The sequence below is a fragment of the Argopecten irradians genome, chromosome 3, assembly GCF_041381155.1.
Source record: "Argopecten irradians isolate NY chromosome 3, Ai_NY, whole genome shotgun sequence".
In the NCBI taxonomy this organism is placed as follows: Eukaryota; Metazoa; Mollusca; class Bivalvia; order Pectinida; family Pectinidae; genus Argopecten; species Argopecten irradians.
This window is the reverse complement of record NC_091136.1, coordinates 35,392,605-35,409,064: the sequence shown is the minus strand read 5'-3', so window position 1 is coordinate 35,409,064 and position 16,460 is coordinate 35,392,605. Positions and strand designations below refer to the sequence as shown.

Sequence of the window (16,460 nt, the reverse complement as noted above, 5' to 3'; positions counted from 1 at the left end):
GGAAGGTTGTGGCTCCATATATCCTGCAACTTTCATACCGTTATGGCATCTGCACAGTTTAAACTATTTGAATTATTCTCGGAATATAAATTACATTTTTGAAATTTCTAATTTCTAATATTTTAATGGATATGAGATTTTGAAACATAATTATATTCATAACCTGATGGCGGTTTAAACATTTGTTTCTTAATGTGTAATCATAGCACCAGTATATTACATATAGATATTATATACGTTTTTCTAGATCAAACCTAAAATATGTATGGACTTGCGATAACAGTACTGTCAATGAAACTAACTTTAATTAAATCTCTGAACTAAACTGATCATAGTGGCAAATGCTGAAATAAGAGCTATAACGTTAATCATTGTATGTACCGTGTTGTAAACTTCTTTTAAAGTAATATTTTATATATAATTATATAAATATGTCTTGTGTTGTAAAATCACTCACCTAACAGTGATTTTTAAAAAAGATAAAACAGTTATCGAGACAGGTATTTCCAAATAATAAATATTTCTACTCCAATTTTGTTCTTGATTATTTCATGATCAGATCGTGCTTACAATGATACATTGTAGTGGCTGTGATGCAATCTTTAATCTAATATCATACAAACTACTTCACCGATATTGACCTTTCAACGTATCTTATTTGACACATATATGATATATATATTTAGATCACTGAAATCATTTTCCATATATACTTGTTGGCCATATTGTCACTGCTCTAGTTTTTTTATCAATTTCCTATCCAAACAGAAACTCTCGCTGTCATATCTCGAAATGATACCGATACATATAGGTAAATGAGATATCTATCTTTTAAACAGCTGTATATGTCAACCAAGTCCACAGCTGAGATATATAGAGGTTACACAATGAGTGGTGGTTGAATATTGATTTTATTGTAGGACATAAAATTATTGAGTTATTTTTTAAAAGTTACAAAAGACACGAGCTTTAAATTCAATATTCAACAACCACGAGTAGTGTGACCTTTTTCTACCACAATCATATTCGTTTTTGTTTGATAGAAATTGACCGAAATAAGCAAATAAGGTGTAGTAATATTTTCATCAGCAAAATACGCTTATTAGTATTCAAACGTCACCGTTTGATAAAGAATCCGTCGATATCAAATTCTTCTAATTGGGAACATCTTTAGGGTTAAATAATACTAATTTAACGTCTTATTCAGTTCAAATCTTCATAGTTGCTTCCAGAAAATAAAACTCAATCTCGGACTACATGTATAGCTATAAAAACATTACACGACACGGCATCGTCTATTTCCCGCTAAATAATCATCAAGCCATTACCATCAAAATCAAGTTCGTTTCATACACGTTAAATCTACGAAACTCATCAGTAAATTTCTTGTCCGTCAAGATGTATTATTAGACTACTAAAGGTCAATTTAACACGTTTGAAAACGTCACGTATTTTGACCACGACGCATACATGTACGCTTTCCGACAGCAGTTTACGACGTCAAGCGGCGATCACAACATATAATGACGTCATTTGATTATTGATGACGTTGACAATGATGACGTGACATAATATTATATGTAGCCGACCCTAAGGTATATTTTCATGCAACATATTTCGACTATCACTGAATGGCCATAAAAGAGTCCCAAATGATATTCCTTCAACTTTCCGCGAATATTCAGTACTGAAGTACTCTCTTAACTGAATCTTGTTACAGATGTTCAAAGGAAACAATTAGGTTAATGACATTTTCTTGAATGCTGTTCCGTTTTGTAGATCTGCTATTTCTTTATATCATCACAAGTCATTTTTCGTTGTTAAATCATTTATTCATCATTTTTTGACACCTGGCAAGTTTGGCAGCAGTAACACGACATATCATGCCTATCGTACTCGCTTTTACTTATTGCAATTTGCTACAACACAGAATGTATCGTTACATCCTCGTGCAAATAAGTTCGATGACTTGAAACAATTTTAAAATGGTATCATTGATGATAACATGTTCAAGTATAGGGAAAGAAATGGCAACGTCACACCTTAGCATGATACATAAGACACATGTCTGAATACATCGTAAAAATAGATGTTTATAGAAATGAAAATTATGTACCAAAGAACCATAAGAACACCAGAGCACCTGTTTCAGCATTTCAAAATTCGATGTTGAAAAATCATACATACCCGAGGTAATGTGATTCTTAAAAACACTTTTGTGAATATACAAAGTCAGTAAAATATATTCCGTATTGCTTCTATTTATCTAATCTAGATAGCAAAATTAACAACCCCCTGAAACAACCTAGCTAAGAACGAACTTACCGCATAGTAAAAGTCAATATTACATTAATGAAGTAACTGTTTTAAATGACAAATTGGCTATGATGAGTCTGATGACGTTCGATTAGATAATTGTACAAAATCTTTTACACAATCAGAGGTTCATACTTGTACGCGTTGGTGTACATTTTTTTCCATTTTCACAAAGAAACTACATCTAAAATTTCTATATAAGTTACAGTCTTAACTTACCAACGATGTGATCTGAGAGATTAATGAAGTAATTGAACATATATAATTACCCTATGATATAACGCATTACTAAGCTACACTATTGTTAACAAGTGTCTTCTAATATTGTTGAAGGATCTTGGCTCCTGAGGGTTTCACCATGAACAAGCTTGTAGAAGTGCGATTGCGGGTTTTTGAGAAGATTTTCGGGAGAGTCCAGTTCGGCCACCTGACCCTGGTCCATCACCAACACTCTGTCACTGTCCATTATGGTGTTGATACGATGGGCAATGGTCAACACCGTACTGTTGACAAACTCCTGACGAATTGTTTCCTGTATCAATTTGTCTGTCTCCAGATCTACACTGGCCGTAGCTTCGTCAATACATAGCACCTACGACACACATTATCATGCGTATTGGAATTTACCAAGAATTAGTGGCATATATGCCTTATAATAAGGAAAAAAAGTAATATTACTTGTGTACCGTAATGCAACAAAAAAGCCAAATAAATGTGATTTGATGATATAAAGATAAGAGAATGTCAAATTGATATTTCTCGCGATAAACAAAATGGAAACCAAAGATTACATGTAGAAGTACGATAATCAAGATAATTACCTTAGTCTTTGTAATAATCGCTCTGGCCAGACACATCAGTTGTTTCTGTCCAACAGAAAAATATCGCCCCTTCTCTGCAACCTCTCCTCCAAGTCCTCCGAGTCTTTCGACGGGTACACGGAGATGACATCTGTCCAAAACACCCCAAAGTTCCTCGTCACTGTAGAAGGAGGTGGGGTCCAGATTCTCCCTGACGCTACCACTGAAGAGGAACGGGTCCTGGGGTATCACAGCCATGTGGCGTCTGCAAGTGTTAAGAATATGTCTTTTTCCACGGAAACCTTTTATTTTACATACTAGTATATGATATATGATAGCAGTTACAGTTTCGGAACAATCCTAATCGAAAATAAAACTATGGCCAACTTCTGACTGACTGTATTATTCATTGACTGAAATAATTTGTATGCCCAATCTACTGTATCAAAAGCATTCTTGAAAACGACAGTTACCTGACATCCTTCAGATCCAGTTGTTGTATGTACACTCCGTCAATGGTAATGTCTCCAGAACTTATCTCTACAGTACGGAACAGAGTCTGGAAGAGACTGGACTTCCCGGAACCAGTCCGTCCCACGATTCCAACCTTTTCTGCAGGCCGTGTGCTGAACGTGAGACCTTTGAGGACATTAGGTAATCCATCTCGGTATTTCATGAAGACATCGGTATAGCTGATCACGCCTGCAGACGGCCAAGACGAAATTTTCTGTAAGCATGAATAAGATTCACGGATTTTATTTTCAATTGCACTAGTTATGAGTACTCCTACAACACATTAACTTTCTAGTCTGATGTAAGTTTATTTTGGAAATAAACATGCTACAGATCAAACCAGATGTTTCCGTCAAGAAACCATGTAAATATATTCATAAATTCTGTAAATCCGATTAATGTCACCCTTATATCCAAACACATGGCAGGATAGTATGCCTCTTTTGGATTATGTAGATGCCATTTGAATAATTTATCCACATATTTGGAAATTTCATTGTATACGTAAATCAGAGTTGATTCAAATCCTGCAGTCGTTCGGCTCACCTTTGATCCTTTCCATTTCTCCTTAGGTGTTCCATCTATATACTGTTGGATCCTCTCTACACTGACCATTTGTTTCTCCACTTCGGTCACACAGTTGACGACCCGGAACAGACGACCAGATATGGTAAGTGTGTAGGAAATAGCAAGTCCCGCCACTCCTATAATAGTGGAGTAATGAAACCTTTAAAATGACTATCCCTCTTATGATCACAAGGATAATATATTTTACACGTACGGACGATATGGGCTAATTCAAAATTGAACTCAAAACAGAGTGAGCAAAATTGAATATGACAAAAACCCGAAAACGTTTGTAAATAGTTTTGATGACCTTTAAGAACGTATATTAAGATAGTAAGGCTGCGATACAATATAACATTTTCTTCTTATAAAATTAATAAAATATTCTGTGAAATTTTAATCATTTGTAATTAGAATTTTGAAACAATACCCGGATCAATGTGAAGGATGTTATGTTGCATAACTGCCAAAAAAGCAATTCCCGTCACCATGGCGATTCCAACAAGCTGCGTTCGCAGCAAAAGCCAAATGTTGATGTTATGAGCTGTGTAATGTGTCCTTAACCATCTGTCCACACGATCTAGGTGTTGGTCTTTGAACCTACAGAGGTATTTCATAATACTTATTATATAATGTAAAGGACCTCCAGGAAAACATTAACCAAATATTTTCGATAAAGGGGTACTGCTTGTAGTTATAATGGAGAGTTTCCAACATTAATAAAATAAATTGTGGGATAAAAAGTCATATTCACGTTAAGTTATTGTGTTACATAGAATTGAGAATCATTCATTCTCCATTACATTACATCTTTTTGAAATGCTTAAGATTCTTTTTACACTAAATATGTCCTCATCTAAAATATGTCTGGGCGATTCACTATACATTAAACAATCTTTGAAAATAAGTATTGAAAATTGTGTACAATGTGTTATCGTACAGTTGTGAAAAATACAACTCGAATATATTGTTTTTAGGAACTGACCGTTCTGTCTGTCGAAACGCCCGGATGGTTACAACTCCCGACACCGTCTCCGAGAAATGGGCAAAAATTGGTGAACGCTGGAGACTCGCAATTCGTCTGACTTCACGAGATGTATGTCGATATCTTTCCTTAGGTAACACATATTACAACATATATATAAACATTCATTCGTGACTATTCAGGGGTTACTATATTCACCCATGGACTATATCATTATGACATAGTAAATCTGGAGGCAATCAAGGAGAAATTACTTTTGAAGATTACAAAAGAGTGACGCCCAACTACAAAGCCAATACAATGTCTCGTTATTCGATCAACCGACATTTTATGTACATCAAATGATCAAACTTCACTGTCTCGGAATGTGTTGTACACAAAGCCATTAAGTTTAATATGACATAGTCCAGGAATGAATGTTACGATAGTGATAGTTACCCCTGGATATTGAGAACGACAAATAATGAATTAAAGCATCTGCCGGGTAGACCAATTGCAAATACCATACAATAATTGTGAAGAAGAAAATAAATATTGATATAAGACACAGTAAAATGTATTAAGAATATTGCAACGAAAACTTGGGGAATGGTAAAATATACTTAAAATCGATATAAATTTATCTTAAGATGTGACCAAAGAAAAGCTATGCCAGTGCATTAGTGAACATACTTGTATATTATAGTAGACCATGGCCATTGGTAATAAGAGTAGAGAGAACCAAGGCATTCCAAAACAAGCGATGATGATACTAGCAGCAATACTGAAAACTTGAGATAGAGCCACATTGATCATATTAACGATAGGCTCGTCAATGGTACCCATGTCTGATGAGAACCTGTTCAGAATCCTACCGACAGGAGTCACGTCAAAAAATGCCATCGGCGCCTGCAATAACCAATAACTTTCCCTGTCAACGAAAAAACGTTGCCCACATAACGTTATAACGTTAAATATTGCGTTGCATGCACGGTTTCGTTACGTCAAAATCAAAATTGGTTTCCACATTTTTACACTCAATTGTCACTCTTTTATGCCTATTTCCAGCATTGCATAAGCTATGAGATTTGTATTTATGTCACATCTATTAAGTAACTCGACGTATCAGTTATTTAAAAGATAAATATTTCTCTGAATTATTTCAAGCCCATTATACTTACATTACAAGTTATTTCATAAATAGAGCAAAAATGATATAGGTATACATAATTGTGCAGAATAAAAACTATGCTCAACCCACAATAAATATTTTGCCATCAGGTTTTGACGCATTTATTGATTTCAATAGATATGTACCTTGAGTATAGTATCGAGTAAGGCTTTATGTATGCTCTTAGACACAAGAATCCCGCCATAGACGAAGAGAAATTCCCTAATCAGCATGGCAACAGCAAATACACTAGACAAGCACATATATACCGTCATATAGTAGCCAAGATCTGACAGATTGCTTGATGTCGGCGCTGTGTTCTGAAAACCTTTTAAACTGAAAAAGAAGTGAAACAAATGATAACAAGCTACGTATGCATTGCGAGCACATTTAGAAGTGAAGAAAAGATGAATTAAATACATAGGAAAACACTATGTCTTACGGTATTGTATCTTGCACTCTAAGGAATTGGCAGATTACAGATGATTCTTTATTTTAGGATGAAACTATATGTGTTGCTTACGACGAAAATAAAGGTTCAACAACGTGCAATAACATGTCAAACTCTTGATTGAAAAGATCAAATAAACGAATTATGTTTTTTTGTACAGGAAAGATCTTCACCTCACATTATACCATACCTGACTGGTGTAGACATATTGTCATGGAGGCAAACCTCTCCGGAAAACGAAATGTTGTTATTGTCAACACCGGTTCTAGATATCCACTGTGTCAACCACCAGCTCTTCAACTTTTCAAATGCTAGAAAATAACATTGGAGTACAGTCGTTAGAATTGTTTATACTTCTTTTATATTTAATGTATTAGAATGTTTTTAAGATTAAGCCTCGTATTTCAGAAGGTCTGTGATTGAAGTACACTATTTACATATATATATAGAGATGTATGATATGTCATGTTCCGCAAGACTTGTGGTATGATGTACTGGTTGTGTTTACGTCCTCTGATATTTGTCATTTCTCATTTTCATAATTCAGCGAATACCTTGCATGGCATTAGATATACTTTAATAGATGTAATGAATATTTTAACAGAAAAGTATAAAAGAGAAAAATGACTCCCCACCTACTTTGCATTAAAATGAAATTTGCCATTATTGCTGGAATTAGCCATTGTTCAAGGGATGCCAGAAATGTCGTGTACACTTGCATCGTCATTTCTCCTGTTGCTTTTTTCTCCTCGCCTAGTTTCCCGTCAGTGTTGTCAGTTTCAAAGTGGTCCAAATCCGTGTCTCTCGGGTTCGATGGTTTGTGGTCAGCAAATTTGATATCAAGAACATCGGCCGGCGGACCTATCAAATGACCGAAAGGACATTGTATATTAGACCAATGCTATTCCATGATTGATATTCGAAACATCTTTTTATTAAGTTTACACAGAAGTCTTCAATTTATCAATTTTACTTTATTCCTTATTTTAATCTAGATTATCAAGTATTTGCAATTCTCTGAATTCTCTGAGAACGGTAAAGCGAATAATTGAATATGAAACAATTACCCATTTTCGAAATTTCACCATCATCCATGACAATAACGAGATCTGCCTTGCCAAGGAATTTTGCGTGATGTGTGCAAAGAATTTTGGTTTTCGTCTTGAGTATTCCCATGATGCAATTATCATATATATGTTGCGCCACGTGTGCATCCACGGCAGCAAGTGGGTCGTCAAGGAGATACACATCTTTATCCTGAAAACAAAAACATAAAAACAAACAATCATTTCTAGGCAGATAGGTTTTAATTTTCGGACTACGGTGAAAAATCAGGTGACATATCTTCTATCATAAAATTGCACAATTAGACTAGCAATAAAATTGTTCATATACCTGATATAGTGCTCTAGCGAGGGCCAGCCTGGCTTTTTGACCACCACTCAAGGTAACACCATTTTCACCAACTTCCGTTTTATCTCCAGCCGGTAACATCTGAATTAAAACCATACACAATCAGATAAATTGTCATAACCGCAGTAATATCAAAACGCATTGTATTCACTTTGTCGGTTTATTAGTTTGTAAAACTCTTCATTAAGATGCATAGATACCGATAAGTCTTTCTTCAGGGACGCTGCTTGTAGAACCTCTGAATATTTTCTGGCGTTGAATGGACTACCAAATGTTATGCTGTTCCTGATGGTAGCTTGTTGTATCCAAGGTTCCTGACCCACAAAGGCAAAACCGTTTTCGAGGCTAGACACGGAAATCTCACCCTCCTTTCGAGACATCTCAGCAAGTATGGCATTCAGCAAGGAACTTTTTCCAGAACCAACTTTGCCAACCACTCCTATAAACTGACCCTATACAAAAATAAGAAAATGCTATATATTATGTTCGCATTCGCTTGTCACAATTAATATATACACTAATCAAGGCGAAATAAAATATGTGGTGATTCGTCCTAAGCGTGACCAATATGACACCACTGATCGTAACGTGGACATGTCAAACTGATCCCTGTCAAAATGGCTGTTCCATCTTATGGATTAAATAATCGCTAATAAAATTGTTTTCTACGCTACGTCTAGCCTCAACAAATATTCGGCAGATACCCTCAAAATGAGTAAATAACGTAAATATAAGCATTTAACTATCCCTTTTTATGAAATCTATGTGAAATATGTATGTTTTATGCAATATGAAGCTCTGACATCTATTTAGATCAAAGATTATTCAATGTTTAAATGATATTTCAAAGAAGAGCTAAACTAAAAAAATATTATTGGATGAATTTGATATTTAAAATATACAAGTAAAGCTGCGATCGTGTACCTTTGTTATTCGGAAAGTAATGTCCCGTAGAGTTAGAAGACCCCTTTTGTCAACTGTTTCTGTACATGTGTGTTCACTAGTGTCATGCTCCTTCTCTTTCCATATAAATCGTCCTGCTTTTACAGATATGGCAGTTTGTTTCATCTTTGATTCTACAATTTCCAAGAAAGCTGATATCACATTGTTCATATCTACCATCATTCATCAACTTTGTCAAATGAATATACCCCGGTATTTTCATGCTTGAAGTCATTTAATGTGGTCTCGTTATGTATTTAATTAATATCTACATTTGTACGTCTGTCATCTGGATGTACAAATTTGTCAGACTAAAACTGTATAAAACAATATCGATAGATCTATGAAATCACAAATCTAAGACATTGCCGAAAAAAAATATATACAAACTCGATTAATACTGAAAAGATAAAATTACTACTGAAGCAAACAGATTCACATTGTACTTACCTTTCTGGTGTTGGTAGTATTCGTTGAAGTCAATATCTTCCATAGCCACAAATTTCTCAATTCTCTCCAAGGAAATGACTGATTCCATTATCGTATTGAATGTGTAAGGAAGCTCGTTAATGGATCCCATCAGTTTTAAAAATAGTGCTAGGCAGGTGAACATCTGTAATATAGGAACAAAAAATATAATATATACATTTGACATATTTTCAGGTTATCAGGATATGATGTATTGTTAACGATAAAACGAGGAACGACATTTTTTCCTTCCCATTACGGTATAAAATGGTAACTAAACTACAGGAAAGTTTAAACATAAGATGATATCAAAAATATCTTAAAACGTAAGAAATTGATATTTTACTTGTTAATTTGTTTTGTTGGAAGTGTTATAATGATATGTTGGTCATGGGGAAACTCAAGCGTATCCGCGGATAAACTGCGGCCTGACCTGCCCCACTCCGGCCTCGACATTTCTTCAAATTCAGAGACATCTTTAGCCGTGTAGATAATTTCATATCAGTAGCTAAATAATTCAACTTTTGAAATGTATACTTGGAATATGTTTGCCTTTTTTATACCGTGACCTAATAAGATGTCCTCTTTGGAGAGTTACCTTTGCCGCAGTTATCGCTTTTCCTGTCAGGGAATAAATGCTGAAAGTCAATACATTCATCAGTATAGGTGTCAGTGTCCACAAGAATGATGACACAGCAGAAATCGTCTTTTTCTTTCTAATGGTACGTAGTTCAGCATCACGATGTTCCTCTATCAATTTTCGGAAGTGATTTTCCCACGTGTACAGCTTGATTGTCTTTATCCCTCCTAAGACCTCGTTGATTATCTGATTAAGGCAAAACATAATATCATTATCTAAGATGTTAAATGTGGTATCTCGAAAGGTTAAATTTCAAAGAATCATACTATTTCATAAGGATATAAAATTGCAACACTCTTAGAGATGCATTTTACGAGATTCTTTCATACACTAGCTATCTATATCAACACTGTACATAGTATAAATAAATAGATGACAATACAGAAAGAAGTCACAATATGTTAGACCTCTCTAGGCCTCTGTAGAAAATCAGGAAGCAAGAAAAAAATAAAATTAATAAAGTTTTTTATAAATTAACTTCCAATATCATATGAAGAACACATGTCTTATTTTGAACCTTTTCACTAATGTAAGTATTCTAAATATGACTAGCAAATGTTATTGTTGATCATACCTTTGTCCTATCATCCTTTTGTTTCATCAAAACCTTTCCCAGAGCAATCTGATTGGTTGATACAAACTTGTTTATCGGAACAAGACCCATGGCAACCACAAGTCCTCCCAGAAACGCCATCCCGACCAGCTGGTACAATATATACATACACAGCACGATTTGTAACGGGATGCTCCAAAGAGTATGGAAACACGAAAGCATTTGCAGTATCCGGTTGGTATCCGTGCTAAGAAAATTAACAATCTCGCCAGTGCTAAACTGTGATAAAGCTACAGTACTTACTCTCAGCGCCTTCTGAAATATTGTTGTCATAACAGAAATTCTTATTCTGAATATGATACGCATACGGACATAGTGAAATCTGCTGTCAACCAAAGTTTTTCCAAATGTCGATAAAAACAAGAAAAAGACGTATCGATAACCGATGTACGATGGCTCGTTTTCATTTTCAAAGAAGGATATTAACCAATTTAGTGTTATAGGACCAGCAAAGTCAATCATATGTGCAAGAAACTCCAACAACCCGCACCACATTAAGAAATCCTTTCCATATGATTTATATAATACTTGAAACAATGTAGGCTTCTTTTTGTCTGTCTGTGAAGTCATTTGCTCTGCTTTTCGGAATGTTTTATGGAAATTTCGTTGAATTTGCTTGATGTTAAGACATGTTGGCATGGTAAACAAGTCGTCTAAAGTTAGGCTGGGTCTGGTATTGCCCTTGTCTAGAAGGGGCTCGACCCAGGAATACGTCAACATGGATAACAGAGACACGTCGTCTTCATTTAATGGCGTTTTACAACCTGAATCCCTTCGGTGTCTGTGATGTTTCTTTCCATGTTTTCTCCAGATCACCTTTCGTGTAAAGAAATACACCAGGAGAACTACGATTACTGCTATTATTATATTCAACGGTATTTCGTTGAGCGAAATCTCCATGAATCTACCACCAGATATAATCGATCTGTTGCCTTTCAAACCGAGCGTCTGGTTGTCTGAGACAATAGTCATGTATTCGTCCTCCATTATCACCCTTCAGTCTCTGAAATAGGTACAGACGGAGGAATGTTAAACACTACCTACTAGCTACACTATCAGAGTATCCAGTATACATCATTGTTGATTAAATATATCATTTGATTAATCATATCTATCTTAACATGCCCGGTAAATTCTTGGCTTGTTGAGGTGAAGGTCAGCTTGACAAAGTCCAATGATTATAATTGCATATCCACTAATAGTCCACTTGATAAGTAAATAATGTACAGGTTAAATTATAATAAAGCCCGGCAAACGTAAATGGACAAATCACTTGATAAATCACAAAAGTCAATACCAGTTTATGTAATATGTTCAAACCAAGTCCATTAAAATGCACGGAATAACAGTATATCAAGAATTGTGTTTTTCGTCTGTATAGCGTGCACGCATTATTAACATATAATGACAAAAGAAACATGATATGTGTTATATAATCGGATTGGTACCGAATGGAAACTAAGTGAAATCGCTTATTTAGGTTTGCAGTAAATATGACAATGGATATCGATGTGGTAGCTGATTTTCTACAGACAACCCTCCTGTACGTATTTTCTCCGCTAATATATGTATCATCCTCAGTAAGGAATACAAAGCTATATTTACACATGGCCATATAGGGCATTGTGTGTACCACACATGATGGTCAGTTGTTAACCAACATACTGACCACTATATGAATCATTTAAATGCCACCGATATAACTATTGTTACCGGTGCTATTATCGATTTCAATGACGTATGTATCACTCGGGAGTTACATAACCCTGGAGTTTCCAAGTGATTTCCGTATGTGTGCTTGAGTAGCAGTACATGTGCAGGAGTAGTACTAGATTTATACAAACTGATAGGTAGAAGGGTGGTTATATATTTATTTCTTGTATTGATATAAGTACAAAATTACCAAGAGTTCAGACATAATTTTATCCACTTGGAACCGACGTGCTAATATGGTGGTATAAATTTATCAAGTATACTTCTCAAAACAGTTCAAGCTTTTATAACGCTACAAAATGACACTTAAAATACCAATGGCGATAATAAACATACATGTATTAATTTAATACCATCATCCCTCCCCGGTTCCCCGGTATTACAGGGGGAGAGTGTTTCAGAAGATATAATGTCAGTCTTAGTATTAATTTTTTCATACTATCTTGTAACTATCAATAAATATTTAACATACATTATATGAATATATTATCTACAGTTAAACGTGTCTAAGCGACCACCTCTTCAAAACGATCACCTACTTAATAAGACAAGACCACTTTCTCATGGTACCAAAAGGACGATTGCAACATAAGTTGTCCTGTGTATAAAAGTTACTTGGCTATAAAGACATTTTTGGGTGTTTTTCATAGACAGCCAGATTTCACTGATATCATGTAAAACAAATAACAAAGTATAGTTAAAATGTAAGCTCAATTTTTTCCCTTTTTCCCAAACAGAAGCAATAACAACGTGTTTTACTTATTTATTTTTATATCCCACTTGGGGGCAGCTTAGATTGGATTTATCATTTTAATGAAGAAAATTCATTACAAACAATGAGTGGACATGCTTTAATACATTTTATTTCAATATGACCTCACGTGGAATTATATCCCAAAACATAAATTCCTCTAAATACTTTTAATTTTAATTGTTTGTGTTGAGGTTATCATACTACATTTATATGATTTTAGTGACTTGCTTAGTAATGTACAACGTAACCTTACCATGAATCGGTTACGGTCCCATCAATATGCTTTATGACGTGCAGTGAAAATAATCTGTCAGCATTGTCACACCGACAACTAAAATGCGACTAATGTAATTTAAGACTACACTAGTGTATAAACTGTAGTTGTGTTGCTTATCAAGACTTAAATCACGTGGCTAGTGTGTGTGTATATATATCAACGCTATAGGATTACAGGCTATTGTGAAATAAACCTTTTTGTTTACTATGCAAGACTATAGTAAACCATTGATAAAACGTTATATATGTATGAATATGTTCACCATAATTGTTAATGGAGTTATTGATGTAACATACTTATGGTCTAAAATGCATTATAAATAAACATAGATCATCCGATCTTAATATATTCATAGGTAAAGATATTCATGGACTTTATTATTATTATATTTTATAGTTATTTATTAAACGGACGCGTAATAGTATCTTTAGTGTGAATTCTATTTATAAGTTAAACACTTTTATGACCATAACAGATGGGATTTTTTTTTATTTTGTAAAAGAAAACTACAATATTTTGTTGTTGCGTTTTTCTTAAAGTCTAATAAAAACTAATTTATTATCTAATTAATTGCTTACTTTTCCCGTGGATTTTCCATGTTATTTTCTGCAACAACAGAGATGGTACCAATCCATGGAAGCATAATAAGATCCATGTCTGGGCTATATGTGAAAACGCGCGGTATTACAATTATTTGTAAGTAATACACTTAAGCTTCACATGGTACTAACGGAAAGTCTGGTTAGTATGCAACCGTCCCATATAGTTTATCTAATATTACGCCGCCGGTTAATTTAAACTACACAATGCATTGGTATTTGACATTTTCAAGACTACTAATACCGGGGAACTGGGGAGGGGTGATGGTATTACATTAATACATGTATGTTTATTAACACTATTGGTGTTTTAAGTGTCGGTTTGTAGCGTTATAAAAGCTTGAATTGTTTTGAGAAGTAGAATTTATACTACCATATGTCCGTTCCAAGTGGATAAAGTTATATCTGAACTCTTAGCAATTTTGTACTTATATCAATACAAAAAATAAATATATAACCACCCTTCTATCTTAACGGTTTAAAATTTTCAGCATTTCGATTGGTTTTTTTAATTGGAACTAGGTTATTGATTTAAAACAAACGCTGTCCCGTACGTAAATCTTAAATATATTATCAGCAAAATAAAAAGGATAGGTTTCAGCCATGCCTATTGGTAATTCCACATGGAGGCAGCGTCTCATTGTGTCGTTTGTGTAAAGTTGATAACGACATATGTTATAGTGTTCGTTACTATTTCACCATCAGCTGCAATGGGTTTCCCCCAAACCGCAATCACGTGACACACAACATTCCTATCCAAACTCTTATCATATTAATCTACCATTTCATTCATAAAATCATCACTTCTTACTATACCATACAGAGGTGGCAACGTGAAGCAAGAAGGAAACCTGATCCTTGGTAAGGTTACCTTGTACCAAACACTTCATTAAATATTTACCTTAAAACTATTTATTGTATTGGTAATTAGATCTTTTAATTAATTACATTTAATACAGATAACTAACGTGAGATATTCTATCAATATTTATCCCAAGATTTCATCAAGAAAACTTAAACTTTTGTTAAATATCAGTTTTAATACCTTTCTGCTTTCGAAAAATGTTCCGAATAAAAATAGAAGTTTTATTCTACAGGGAAAACGTACGAATTGTTAAACGTACACTCCCTATTAACAAACACAATAAATACAGATAATCAACGATATCACACATTCATATAATAATCGGTATTGATTCTCTCCATCACAAAATAAATCAGTACATGTCATTAAGGCCATGATGAATAAAACAATTCAGTTTAATTAGTTCTCTAGTTATATCAATTAGCGTCGTGAGGTAATATCATGAAATCTAAACAAAATGATGTTTAGAACGATGCATTTCAAAGCCCAATTACATCTGACTAATGCTTCTGGATGCACACATAGTTTTAACATGTACTTTAGTGAAAAATATTTAGAGACTATAAAAATATATCAATTCCAAGTTCTTTGCATCAGTAAGAAAAAGGGGAAATTTAACCCATGCGAGGGATGCATTTGCTTTCAAACAGAGCCTGACGTATCGTTACTATTCGATTCCATGTGGCCAGTATATACGTCTTTAGGCCAAGTATGACTAATGATTAGGAAGTACTCTTAGTCATATTCAGCATGTAAATGTTAAAATCCATTATCACTTTTAGCTCGATTTCCAGACTTTCAAAGGAAAACCCGAGGAAAGCTAGAGTAAAATCACTAACAGTAGATAATAACACAGGTAAGTTGTAACCATGCTATAAGTCCATGCGGTATTTAAATCACTATTGATATACCACGGGCCGATCAGAAGGTCAGCATATTTATAGTCACAATGCTAGTTGCTACGTCACACAACCTTGAACCCATGTACCATGACGTTCTATAATGTCTAATTTTAGTAGAGATAGATTCCCCGTTTCAAAACTCCCGGATATTTTTTATCAGAAAATGGTATAAAATAGGAGTTTGATCTTAGGTCTAGCCATTCTGCCCAGAAGAGGTAGACACAGAAACAAAGTGAAGTGTGCTAGAAACGATCTAGAATTAATATTGGTGCTTTGTGTTTTCACAATCAAAAGTTATTTTTAAAATATTGGTTTTGATTCTTCATTTCTGTGGTTTAAAACATATTATTTTACATGCTTAGGTAAAGTAATCATAGGAATCAAGTAAGCTAGCCATCGAAATATATATAACAGTTTAATAAGTAAGTAGTTTAAATATTGCTATCTCGAAACTGACTCTTTATGATTCCTCGAGTCATTGACCCGTGTTAA

General features: G+C 34.3%; 1 protein-coding gene across 1 annotated transcript; it reads right to left on the bottom strand.

Annotated features, from left to right (window-relative positions):
* Positions 1–1,810: 1,810 nt before the first annotated feature.
* On the bottom strand, positions 1,811–12,747 carry LOC138318383 (ATP-binding cassette sub-family C member 10-like). Its single transcript, XM_069260695.1, has 17 exons — positions 10,820–12,747; positions 10,204–10,431; positions 9,588–9,750; positions 9,120–9,271; positions 8,396–8,647; positions 8,178–8,276; positions 7,850–8,039; positions 7,422–7,643; positions 6,973–7,093; positions 6,478–6,667; positions 5,854–6,069; positions 5,182–5,309; positions 4,627–4,796; positions 4,176–4,333; positions 3,590–3,843; positions 3,138–3,381; positions 1,811–2,908 (listed from the first exon to the last, which is right to left on the bottom strand). Exons 1-17 carry the CDS (start codon positions 11,843–11,845, stop codon positions 2,621–2,623), a joined length of 4,101 nt encoding a protein of 1,366 aa, XP_069116796.1. The 5' UTR covers positions 11,846–12,747; the 3' UTR covers positions 1,811–2,620.
* Between the last annotated feature and the right edge of the window lie 3,713 nt (positions 12,748–16,460).